Source organism: Rhinopithecus roxellana, chromosome 13, assembly GCF_007565055.1.
Source record: "Rhinopithecus roxellana isolate Shanxi Qingling chromosome 13, ASM756505v1, whole genome shotgun sequence".
Lineage (NCBI taxonomy): Eukaryota > Metazoa > Chordata > Mammalia > Primates > Cercopithecidae > Rhinopithecus > Rhinopithecus roxellana.
This window is the reverse complement of record NC_044561.1, coordinates 10,119,863-10,132,322: the sequence shown is the minus strand read 5'-3', so window position 1 is coordinate 10,132,322 and position 12,460 is coordinate 10,119,863. Positions and strand designations below refer to the sequence as shown.

At 48.2% G+C, this 12,460-nt stretch overlaps 1 protein-coding gene across 2 annotated transcripts in view; it reads left to right on the top strand.

Annotated features, from left to right (window-relative positions):
• Positions 1–6,659: 6,659 nt before the first annotated feature.
• The window catches only part of CRKL (CRK like proto-oncogene, adaptor protein), a 37,292-nt gene continuing 31,491 nt past the window's right edge, over positions 6,660–12,460 (top strand). For both annotated transcript variants that reach the window (XR_004052743.1, XM_010368983.2), the window contains exon 1: positions 6,660–7,518. Coding sequence is in view for 1 of the 2 variants with exons in the window: in XM_010368983.2 (XP_010367285.1) it covers positions 7,208–7,518 (311 nt within the window). In the remaining variant the exon portion in view is untranslated. The remainder of the gene's footprint in view (positions 7,519–12,460) is intronic.

Here is a 12,460-nt window from a genome sequence, read left to right as displayed (position 1 = left end):
ATGATCCACCCGCCTCGGCCTCCCAAAGTTTTGGGATTACAAGTGTGAGCCACCATGCCCAGTCTAGCTGCTGCTTTTTTTTTTTTTTTTTTTTTTTTTGAGACAGAGTCTCGCTCTGTCACTCAGGATGGAGTGCAGTGGCAGGATCTTGGCTCACTGCAACCTCCGCCTCTCAGGTTCAGCCTCCCTAGTAGCTGGGATTACAGGTGTGTGCTACCACACCCAACTAATTTTTGTTATTTTCAGTAAAATGGGGTTTTGCCATGTTGGCCAGGCTGGTCTTGAACTCCTGACCCCAGGTGATCCACCCTTCTTGGCCTCCCAAAGTGCTGAGATTACAGGTGTGAGCCACCAGGCCTGGCCATGAACATTATTTTGTAAGTATAACAGTAGCAAAGTAGTAGAAAAGAAAAAAGAAAATCCTCAATGAGATTTTTTCTTTTAGGGAAATAAACTTAGAAATATATGTAAAACATGGAACAGTGGCTGAGAACTAATGAGAGAAAATTTCTTGCACAGGAGGCAAAGAACTCAATGATTTAGGTTAGTAAATGCAGTATAAATGGAAGAGATTGACCAGTCCTTGTGTAGAGAGCATTGGAGGACTGCTGAGATGCTCTGAGTCACCACAGTAAACATATCATGTAATTGTGCATCTACATTTTCACACTTCTTCTACCCTTAGTATCATTGCTGAAAAAGAGAAGGGCAGGAAGACGGGACAAAAGGTTGTTCTGGTGCCTTCAGTAAGGCAGCAATCTAGGGAGACTGCCAGGCCCTGACCATTACCCAAAGGGTTGAGCCTGCCCAGACAGGAAGAACAAAGAGCCAATAGCGGGTCCCAAAATTGTGGCCTCTCTGCAGTGTCAGGGCTAGGAAGTAAAGAATCCAGACAAGTTGCTCAAAAATATTTGTCATTTTGAATCTATATTGTAATTATCTTTTTTTTTTAAGAGACACAGTTTCACTGTGTCACCAGGCTGGAATACAGTGGCATGATCCGGGGCTCACTGCAACTTCAACCTCCTAGGCTCAAGCACTCCACCTGCCTCAGACTTCCAAAGTGTTGTGTTTACAGGCATGAACCACCACACATGGCAACCGTAGTTATTACTTTTTGATACGGAGTCTTACTCTGTCACTAAGGATGGAGTGCAGTGGTGCGATCTTGGCTCACTGCAACCTCTGCCTCCTGGGCTCAAGTGATTCTCCTGCCTCAGCCTCCCCAGTAGCTGGGACTACATGCATGTGCCACCATGCCAAGTCTTTAGTAGAGATGGTGTTTCACCATGTTGGCCAGGCTGGTCTTGAACTCTTGACCTCAGCTGATCTGCCTGACTCGGCCTCCCAAAGTGTTGGGATTACAGGCGTGAGCCACCACAGCTGGCCCTGCGATTGTTAATTATTTTAGAAGACAGGAGTTTAAGTATAATAACATCTAGAAACCCTGGGAATATGCAAGCTAAGGAAGAATCACAAATCTGTATGTTACAGCTTTTTTAATGGTTTCTTTCTGTTTCTCTACTCATTGCTGTTTTGTTATCTCAGCATTTAGGAACTTTTTTTGTAATGTTTTTGACAGGGTCGGTCTCGCTCTGTTGTCTAGGCTGAGGTGCAGTGGCACAATCAAGGCTTACCGCAGCCTTGATCTCCTGGGCTCAGGTGATCCCCTCACCTCAGCCTCCTTAGTAGCTGGGACTTCAATACCTGGGCTCAGTGATCTATCCGCCTTGGCCTCCCAAAGTGCTGGGATTACAGGCATGAGCCACCTTGCCCAGCCTGGAAAGTTTATTTTATGCTTGTCTTAACTGTGCTAAGGAAAAATAAAGGAAAGTATCTTTTACAAAAATGTTATTATGACAAATTCCAAAGATATATAAAAGTATTATAGAATATAATTAACCTTACCCTCACATCATGCCACCTGGTTTCAATAATTATCAGTCACACATGGCCATTCTTGTTTCACTTTTATCTAACCCACACCTTATTCCCCTCCGGAGTATTTAGAAACAAAATGAGAGATATTTGTTTTTTTTTTTTTTTTTTTTTTTGAGACGCTGTGTCGCTCTGTCACCCAGGCTGGCTGGAGTGCAGTGGCATGATCTCGGCTCACTGCAACCTCCGCCTCCCAGGTTCAAGCAATTCTCCTGTCTCAGCCTCCTGAGTAGCTGGGACTACAGGTGAGCACCACCATGCTTGGCTAATTTTGGTATTTTTAGTAGAGACAGGGTTTCACTATGTTGGCCAGGCTGGTCTTGAACTCCTGACCTCAAGTGATCTGCCGGCCGGCCTCAGCCTTGCAAAGTGCTGGGATTACAGGTGTAAACCACAGTGCCCGACCTTCTTTTTCTTTTTTCTTTTTTTTTTTTTTTTTTTTTTTTTGAGACGGAGTCTCGCTCTGCCCCCAGGCTGGAGTGCAGTGGCGCCGACTCGGCTCACTGCAAGCTCCGCCTCCCGGGTTCACGCCATTCTCCTGCCTCAGCCTCCTGAGTAGCTGGGACTACAGGCGCCCGCCACTACGCCCGGCTAATTTTTTTGTATTTTTAGTAGAGATGGGGTTTCACTGTGCTAGCCAGGATGGTCTCGATCTCCTGACCTCGTGATCCGCCCACCTCGGCCTCCCAAAGTGCTGGGATTACAGGCTTGAGCCACCGCGCCCGGCCTCTTTTTCTTTTTTCTAAAAAGAGTGTTTATGTAAGGAAAATAGAGAGCAGAGAGTTTATTTTTAAAATGTTTTTACATTGGCTGGGTGTGGTGGCTCACGCCTGTAATCCCAGCACTTTGGGAGGCCAAGGCGGGCAGATCACGAGGTCAGGAGTTCGAGACCAGCCTGGCCAATATGGTGAAACTCCGTCTTTCCTAAAAAGTACAAAAATTAGCCAGGCGTGGTGGCACACACCTGTAGTCCCAGCTACTCAGGAGGCTGAGGCAGGAAGAATTGGTTGAACCAGGGAGGTGGAGATTGCAGTGAGCCGAGATCACGCCACTGCACTCCAGCCTGGGTAACAGAGTGAGACTCCGTCTTGAAGAAAAGAATGTTTTTACTTTTTTTTTTTTTTTAACAGAGATGGGGTTTTGCAATGTTGGCCAGGCTGGTCTCTAACTCCTGGCCTCAAAGGATCCACCTACTTCACCTTCCCAAAATGCTGGGATTACAGGTGTGAGCCACTGCACCTGGCGAAGAGCAGATAGTTTATATAGACAGATAGTACACCCTGAAAAGATGAGGCAAAGAGGGCGGCTGAAAAGGGAGTGAGTCAGCAGCTAATGTTCAATTTTCATTTTTCTCTGGCTTCCTCCCATCTTTATCCATCTACATTCAAAAACCATATATTAAGTATGTATTGGCTGGGCGTGGTGGCTCACGCCTGTAATCCCAGCACTTTGGGAGGCCAAGGCGGGCAGATCACGAGGTCAGGAGTTCGAGACCAGCCTGGCTAACATGGTGAAACCCCCGTCTCTACTAAAAATACAAAAATTAGTCAGGCATGATGGCACGTGCCTGTAATCCCAACTACTCAGGAGGCTGAAACAGGAGAATCACTTGAACCTGGGAGGCAGAGGTTGCACTGAGCCAAGATCGCACCACTACACTCTGGCCTGGGCGGCAGAGTAAGACCCCGTCTCAAAAAAAAAATAGTATGTATTATGTGCTAGGTACTGGGAATAGAAAAAATAATATACAGCAGCCTGCCCTCAAGATGCTCAGATTGGGATGAGAAAAATATTTATAAACAGTTACAATAGAATGTGATAAAAATTAATTTAGGCTGTGACCACAGTGTATACATAGTAATCAGAGAGTATGGTCAGTTTTGGTTCTGCTTTCAGAATATGTGTTTGGAGTCACCAGAGATGTGACCCCTAAATGCTTCATGATGATTATTAGCCTACTAAAGGAAAAACTACAGAGAGGTGAAGGAGGCTCTACACTTAGAGGGCAGAGAGCGGGTTGCTGTGGCTCACATCTGTAATCCCAGCTACTTTGGAGGCTGAGGCATGAGGGCTACTTGAGCCTGGGAATTTGAGACCAGAGTCAGCAACAGAGAGACCTGTCTTTAAAAACAAAACAAGGCTGGGTGTGGTGGCTCACGCCTGTAATCTCAGCACTTTGGGAGGCCGAGGCAGGCGGATCACAAGGTCGGGAGATCAAGACTGATTTATTTTTCTAAGACCACCAGAGCGAGCACAAAAGAACTAGCGAGTAGGCAAGGCTAAAAACAAAACTGCAAATTTATTCTTTGGTCATCTAGCTCCAGCCTAGATGGAAAAGTTGATGATGAAAAACCCGGAAGTGCGCCATCCTGCCTCCGTTCGTCCAAACAAAGACCATCCTGGCTAACATGATGAAACTCCGTCTCTACTAAAAATACAAAAAATAAGCCGGGCGTGGTGGCAGGCACCTGTAGTCCCAGCTACTCGGGAAGCTGAGGCAGGAGAATGCCGTGAACCTGGGAGGCGGAGCTTGTGGTGAGCGGAGATTGTACCACTGCACTCCAGCCTGGGCAACACAGCGAGACTCTGTCTCAATAAATAAATAAATAAATAAATAAACAAATAAATAAATAAATAAATACAAAACTCAAAAAGCCTAATTCAGTCAAAGCATGGGTGGAAGTCAGATTAAGAAGGTTGAGCAGCTGGGCGGGTGGCTCTCGCCTGTAATCCCAACACTTTGGGAAGCCAAGCTGGGAGGATCACTTGAGCCCAGCAGTTCCAGACTAGCCTGGGCAATACAGTGAGACCTCATCTCTACAAAAAATTAAACAATTTTAAAAGTCACCACTGGGATTACAGGTAGTGGCTCACGCCTGTAATCCCAGCACTTTGGGAGGCTGAGGTGGGTGGATAATGACATCAGGAGTTCAAGACCAGCCTGGCCAACATGGTGAAACCCTGTCTCTACCAAAAATACAAAAATTAGCTGGGCATAGTAGTGCGTGCCTGTAACACCACCTACTAGGCAGGCTGAGGCAGGAGAATTGCTTGAACCTGGACCCAGGAGGCAGAGGTTGCACTGAGCCGAGATTGCGCCACTGCACTCCTCCAGCCTGGGCTACAGAGCGAGAGTCGGTCTCAAAACAAAACAAAACAAAACAAACAAACAAAAAAAAAAAACAGAAAAAACGCTGGGCAAGGAGCAGGTGATTATTAAGTGGTAAATCTGACAGTGAAAAGCAGTTAGAAAATGAAGTGGAGATTTTTCTCTCCTCCCTCACCCACCGAGGGTATGCTCAGGGTTTTAGGCTATAAAGGTACAGGCCCAGGGAAGGAGTGAATAATAATCATGGAAGACTTATATGATGATTATGTGCTAGGTACTATTCTAAGCACTTTGCATATATTAGCTTATTTCGTACATAGCTGGGCGGGGCGGCTCACATCTTGGCTAAGGGGGAGGATTGTTTGAGCTCAGGAGTCTGAGACGAGCCTGGGCAACATAGTGAGATTTTGTCTCTATTAAAAATCAAAAAAAATTAGCTGGGCATGGCAGCACGAGCCTGTAGTCCCAGCTACTCGGAAGGCTGAGGTGGGAGGATCCCTTGAGATGCAGAAATCAAGGCTGCAATGAGCCATGATAGTTCCACTGCACTCCAACCTGGGTGACAGAAGGAGAGCCTGTCTCAAAAACAAAATAAAACAAACAGGTCGGGCACGGTGGCTCACGCCTGTAATCCTAGCACTTTGGGAAGCTGAGGCAAGCAGATCACCTGAGGTCAGGAGTTTGAGATCAGCCTGGCCAACATGGTGAAACCCCGTCTCTACTAAAAATACAAAAATTAGGAGGGCATGGCGGCGGATGGCTGTAATCCCAACTACTCGGGAGGCTGAGGCAGGAGAATCGCCTGAACCCGGCAGGCGGAGGTTGCAGTGAGCCAAGATCGCGCCCTTGCGCTCCAACCTGTGGACAGAGCGAGACTCCGTCTCAAAATACATACATACATACATACATACATACATACAAAGAAAGAAAACAACAAAAACAAATAGGGATTAATAAATAGGGAGAAGCAGGCATAATCCGGGGCAGGCGAAGCCTCGGGGCCACGCCCGAGAGGCGTTTGCATTTTACCTTCAACAGTTCAAAGCCCTGGATGGCCAGGTTACCCAATTGTGGACTTCCTTGACTACTTAATTGAGTCAATCTAACCCTCACCTTCTCTCTCCTCTCTTCTCCATTTAGCGGGTCACGTAGCCACTAGGGCTTCCTTAGCCTATCAAGCCACCTGGGGACTGAGTCATTCAGTCACCTATCTGGTAGTCACATCTGCCCCTGGGGTCATCCCTTTACTGGGCCACCTCGGCCCATCGGGACCTGTTACTTCTTGAGCTCCCTCAGGCCCCTAGGCTGGCCAAGTCGCCTCAGTGCCACGCCTCTCTGGCCCGCACGTTACGCTTTGTTCCCAGAAGCAGGTTTTCGACACGCCGCTCCCTCTCGGCTCCAGCTGTTTTCCTGCCAGCGCTGGGAGACCCGGCAGCCGCAGCGCCCCCAGCGGCGCGCAGCGGCCCAGGAAAAGACTGCCTACCGCCGGCGCCTCTTCAGCCTCCTCCCGGAACGCGGGAGCGAGCGCGACCAGCGCCCACCCAGATCGTCGTGACAGTGCTCCTCATTGGCTGCGCTGTGTGACGTCACGGAAGGGCCCCGGCGGCCGCCGGGAGCCCGGGCTCCGCGCCTGCGCAGACGGAGCGCGCTGAGCGGAGGGGGAGGTGGCTGCCGCTTCTCCCGCGTCCGCCATTTTGTTGCTGTGGCTATTGGGAACGAGCTGGGCAAAACCACCCCGGAGGCGCGACGCTCCTTCGAGTTTGGTGCCTCGTGTGACGGCGGGGGTGGGTGAAGACCCGTGGAGCTGCGACGCCGGCGCGTTCCAGGCCGGGAGTCACTGGAGGCACCCCTGGGACGCCGAGCAGCCCGAGAACCCCGAGGTGGCCTCAGCTGCGGCTCGGCTTTGCCTGCCCTGACCCCCCGGCTCTGCCCTGCATTCCCGGGCGGCTCTCCGTGAGGCGGCCCCGGAGCAGGCGGGCGGCGTCGGAGGATGCTGCGGGCCTGGAGCCGAGAGGAAAGTGCTGGCCCAGCCCTCTGAGCGCTCCTCGAGGTGTGCGAGAGGCCCTTCCTCGGCCCCAAAGCCGTCTGCCGGGCTAAGGCGTGCAGAGCAGGCGAGGACAGCCGCCGCCCCTACCGCCGCAGAGTCCCCGGCCCGACACCATGTCCTCCGCCAGGTTCGACTCCTCGGACCGCTCCGCCTGGTACATGGGGCCGGTGTCTCGCCAGGAGGCGCAGACCCGGCTCCAGGGCCAGCGCCACGGTATGTTCCTCGTCCGCGATTCTTCCACCTGCCCTGGGGACTATGTGCTGTCGGTGTCCGAGAACTCGCGAGTCTCCCACTACATCATCAACTCGCTGCCCAACCGCCGTTTTAAGATCGGGGACCAGGAGTTTGACCATTTGCCGGCCCTGCTGGAGTTTTACAAGATCCACTACCTGGACACCACCACCCTCATCGAACCCGCGCCCAGGTACGCGAGAGCCCATCCCGACCGCGGAGGAAGGTCGAGAACCGGTTCGGTCGAAGAGTGTTTGTGTAAGGGGTGGGGCGCACTTGAACCCATATTCCCCCTGTTCTGAACCAAATTATTTTCCAGAAGGCCTTCCTAACGGAAAGCTAGTGTCAGGATCTGGGTCACTGGATAAGAGGATGCGTTTTTATTTTTTGTTTTTTCCTCATGAGGCTGTTTCTCAATGTTAGGAGGATGCGTTTTAAATGTTTAACGGGGGTTGCATAAAATGCACGCTTTTTGCCTTTCGTGACTTTCTCTGGCTGTAACACTGATGCAGGGATTTGTTGGTTTTCCTAAAAACCTTTTTTTTGAGACAGAGTCGCCAGGCTGAAGTGCAGTGGTGCGATCCCGGCTCAATGCCACCTCCGAGGGCCTCCCAGGTTCAAGCTATTCTCCTGCCTCAGCCTCCCGAGTAGCTGGGACTGCAGGCGCACGCCACCACGCCCAGCTAATTTTTGTATTTTTAGTAGAGACGGTGTTTCACCATGTTGGCCAGGATGGACTCGATCTCTTGACCTCGTGATCCGCCTGCCTCGGTCTCCCAAAATGCTGGGATTACAGGCATGAGCCACCGCACCTGGCCAAAAACCGTTTTTAGCCATAGACTTTTTTGAGAATCTGGAGATAGCCGAGCACTCACCACCCAACCCCCACCCCTCCCCGCCAAAGGCACGTACACACAAGTTTGCACACTATCCCAGGTTCTTGTACTCCCTCCAGATCTCTGAACTCTAGATGAAGAACTCCAGGACTGCAGCCTTTGTAACAGTCGACAAAATGAAAATGCTTTAGCGTTTAGAAACAAAAAAAACCCTTTAACCAAAATATCAGAACTATATATTTGATACTGTGGTACCAAGTTTGAAGCAGGCCAGACACCACCACTTTTATAGTACGTTAATCACAAAGATAAGGTGCATTGGCTTCAGCGAGGATATTTTTTGGAAAATTTATTTCATATTTTCTCCCCAAGGACCATTAGTAGGCCAAAGATTAGTCCGGTTAATTTCCAAGGTGGAATTAGGCTAAAATGTTATTAAGGAAAATTTTTGAATGACACTGAGTTGTATCCTAGTTCAATTTCAGACGTGCTTTCTGTGTTAAGTCTAATGACTTAGTATCTTATTTTTAAATTAATGCAAAGTGACCAAGTAGTCTCTTTTCCAAGTGAAATACATTATTTTAATTGATTAGTTACTTTAATTTGCCTTAAGCATTTTAAGAAAGATTTGTTTTTATTGTTGTGTTTGCCCTGTAACACTTTGATTTTATCAGAGGTTTCTTGTATTTAAATTATCCCAAATTTGAGTTGAAAAGTTGCCTAGAATTTTTAAAGTAACAAACTGGCCAGTTCATTTCTTAAACATCTATTTTTAAAGGACTGGGTGTTGATACAGTTTTTCCAGGGTTAAATGTTTATGACTTTATGGATTTGTCGACGGGTGTTACTCTAAACTTTAAACATTAAAAGCTATTATAATTAAGGACACCAACTGTTTGCATAGTGGGATAGAGATAGAAAAAGAAGCCATGACAGTATAATGACTTTAAGATTAACTACTGAACTAAATGGACTTTAAAAGTGGGGAGAAAGTGATTATAAATCAAATACTGTATAACAAAGACCAGGACACCAAGAATCTGGTGAAACATGCGGTTCCCGGCAGATGCTGGTAGTTGCAATCAACTTTAAGCACAATATAATTCCAATTTAAGGGGTTGAGAATCTTAGAACCCACTGTAGTGAGATTTGTAGTATCACTGAATAAATTATTCCTCTCGTTTGTGAGAGTGGATTATATAATTAATACCAGGCATTCATTAAGCCATGCATGTACTTACATTGAGGTGATAAATACTAATAATACAGCTGTTTCAAAAAGCGAGTTAATGGTGGGGTGTGGTAGCTCACGCCAGTAATCCCAGCACTTTGGGATTCCCAGGCGAATCACGAGGTTAGGAGTTCGAGACCAGCCTGACCAACATGGTGAAACCCCGTCTCTACTACAAATACAAAAAATTTGCTGGGCGTAGTGGCGGGCACCTGTTATCCCGGCTACTGGGGAGGCTGAGGTAGGAGAATCGCTTGAACGTGGGAGGCGGAGGTTGCAGTGAGCCGACATCGCGCCACTGCACAGCCCGGGCGACAGAGTGAGGCTCCGTCTCAAAAAAAAAGAGAGAAAGTGAGTTAATGGCTTGAATCTCCTTCTAGATGGAGGAAAAGAAGTATGCTGCTTCTCTCTATCCACAGAATTGCCTCCAAATTTTCCATACATGCATGTGTCTTCTTAGAGAACAAGCATGTAATTCTGTCTTTGCCTCCTCCCTTCCTTTACTGCAGCTCTACTAGGCTGCTCACTTATTCCCTGGTAGCCATCCTTCCTTACTCATACCTTTGTACCTTTGCACCTTTGCTCCAGCTGTTGGCTCTTCATTGACTGCCTTAACTACACCTCGCTCTCCATCTGTTGAAATCCTACCTGTTGTTCCAGTCTCTTCAGATTATAGGGCCTTTCTCTGACCCTCCCCCTCACGTTCAGCTTTGTTTCTCCTTCTCTGTGCCCTCTGCCTCAGGCCTGTTGCTTTAATTTAGTTTTTCATTTTCCTAGGTATCTCTGAAGGAGATCACCATGCTGGTTGAATTAGATACTGACTGAATTTACTTTATTATACTGAATCTTCGAATTGCCGCTCCCAAGCCTGGTTTTCATGGCTTAGGTTTAACATGTTATTAGCCTTTTATAGAAAGCTAGTGACTACTAGAGCCTTGGCCAAACGGAAAACTCAGTGTAATGCTTCTTCACATCCCAAACAGGATGAATTTAGTGGCTTAACTTTTCAGGCATCAAAACAGCTTTTAAAGCCAGAATTTAATACCTCTTGGCTAATATTTTGGTTTATCTTGCATAGCTAAAATTTAACAGTAATGTCCTACTTGAAATTTAAGGACTGGTGGCTTGCATTGTTATAGTCTTATCCTTTTTATTGGAACGTTTCATAATTTTTAATTTTATATTTTTGTTCAAATGTTTGTAAGAGAATTATAACCCAGCGTAGGTAATGGGAAAGATGTGTGACAGATATACTTTCTCCCTGTGAAACTCCTACTGTAGTGGAGAAGACAGACTGAAAAGTAGAAAAATAAAGTACTAGTAAGATTAATAAATGCTATGAAGGAAATAAACCAAGGCTGAAGGACTATAACAGGAGGGACCTTCCCCGGGGTGGTGTGGTAGGAGAAAGCATGAAGCTAAGACCTAAGAGTAAAGAAGAACCCAGCCTAGGCAAGGCTTGGCTCTAGAGGAGGGGAAGAGCCTACCAGGTTTAGGGAAAAGCTTATGCAGATGTCCTGAGGTGAGAAAGTCCATTGTGTTGGGAGTGTGTTCTTTCTTTCTTTTTTGCGGGGGGTGGGGGCGGGGCGGGCGGGGGAGAGGGAGAGAAGAGGTCTCACTCTGTGGCCAGGCTAGAGGGCAGTGGCCCAATCTCAGCCTACTGCATCCTCCGCCTCCCGGGTTCAAGTGGTTCTCCTACCTCAGCCTCCTGAGTAGCTGGGACTACAGGCGTCCGCCACCATATCTGGCTAATTTTTGTATTTTTACTAGAGACAGGGTTTCACCATGTTGGCCAGGATGGTCTCCATATCTTGACCTCGTGATCCACCCGCCTTGGCCTCCAAAGTGATGGGATTATGGATGTGAGCCACCCTGTCTGGCTTGGGAGTGAGTTTCTTAAAGGAGAAAGGAGACATAAAAAATGAGTTTGGAGATAAAGATCAAGGTCAGGAATTGGGTTTTTATTTAAAGTGCTGTGGGCTCCAAGGAAGGAATTTGAGGCAGAGGAGTGACCTGGGGCTGTTACTGTAATCCAGCTACAAAATGATGGTGACTAATAGTGACAGTGGAACTGTGACTTGGAGGTGCCTATTTTGGAGATAAGATTGATTTGCTGGTGGGTGGGGATGAAGGGAAAGGGAAGAAGGGATGATTTTGTATATTTGTAACTTTGTATCTTCTGTGTTTTTATCTTTAACTGCTTTTTGTATTTGTGATACTCCTATAATGGATTTTATTTCATTTTATTTTTTTGAGACCAAGTCTTGCTCTGTCCCCCAGGCTATAGTGAAGTGGTGTAATCTCGGCTCACTGCCACCTCCACCTCCACCTCTGGGGTTTAAGATTCTCCTGCCTTGGCCGGGCGCGGTGGCTCAAGCCTGTAATCCCAGCACTTTGGGAGGCTGAGGCGGGCGGATCACAAGGTCAGGAGATCGAGACCATCCTGGCTAACACGGTGAAACCCCGTCTCTACTAAAAAGTACAAAAAACTAGCCGGGCGAGGTGGCGGGCGCCTGTAGTCCCATAGCCAGGTGTGGCAGTGTATGCTGTAATCCCAGCTACTAGGGAGGATGAGGCAGGAGAATCTTTTTTTTTTTTTTTTTGAGACGGAGTCCCGCTCTGTCACCCAGGCTGGAGTGCAGTGGCCGGATCTCAGCTCACTGCAAGCTCCGCCTCCCGGGTTCACGCCATTCTCCTGCCTCAGCCTCCCGAGTAGCTGGGACTACAGGCGCCCGCCACCTCGCCCGGCTAGTTTTTTGTACTTTTTAGTAGAGACGGGGTTTCACCGTGTTAGCCAGGATGGTCTCGATCTCCTGACCTCGTGATCCGCCCGTCTCGGCCTCCCAAAGTGCTGGGATTACAGGCTTGAGCCACCGCGCCCGGCCGGCAGAGATGGTGTTTCACCGTGTTAGCCAGGATGGTCTCAATCTCCTGACCTCGTGATCCGCCCCCCTGGGCCTCAGAGAGTGCTGGGATTACAGGCGTGAGCCACCATGGCCAGCGTTTTTTTTTTTTTTTTTCTTTTGAGACAGAGTCTTGCTCTATTGTCAGGCTGGAGTGTGGTGGCG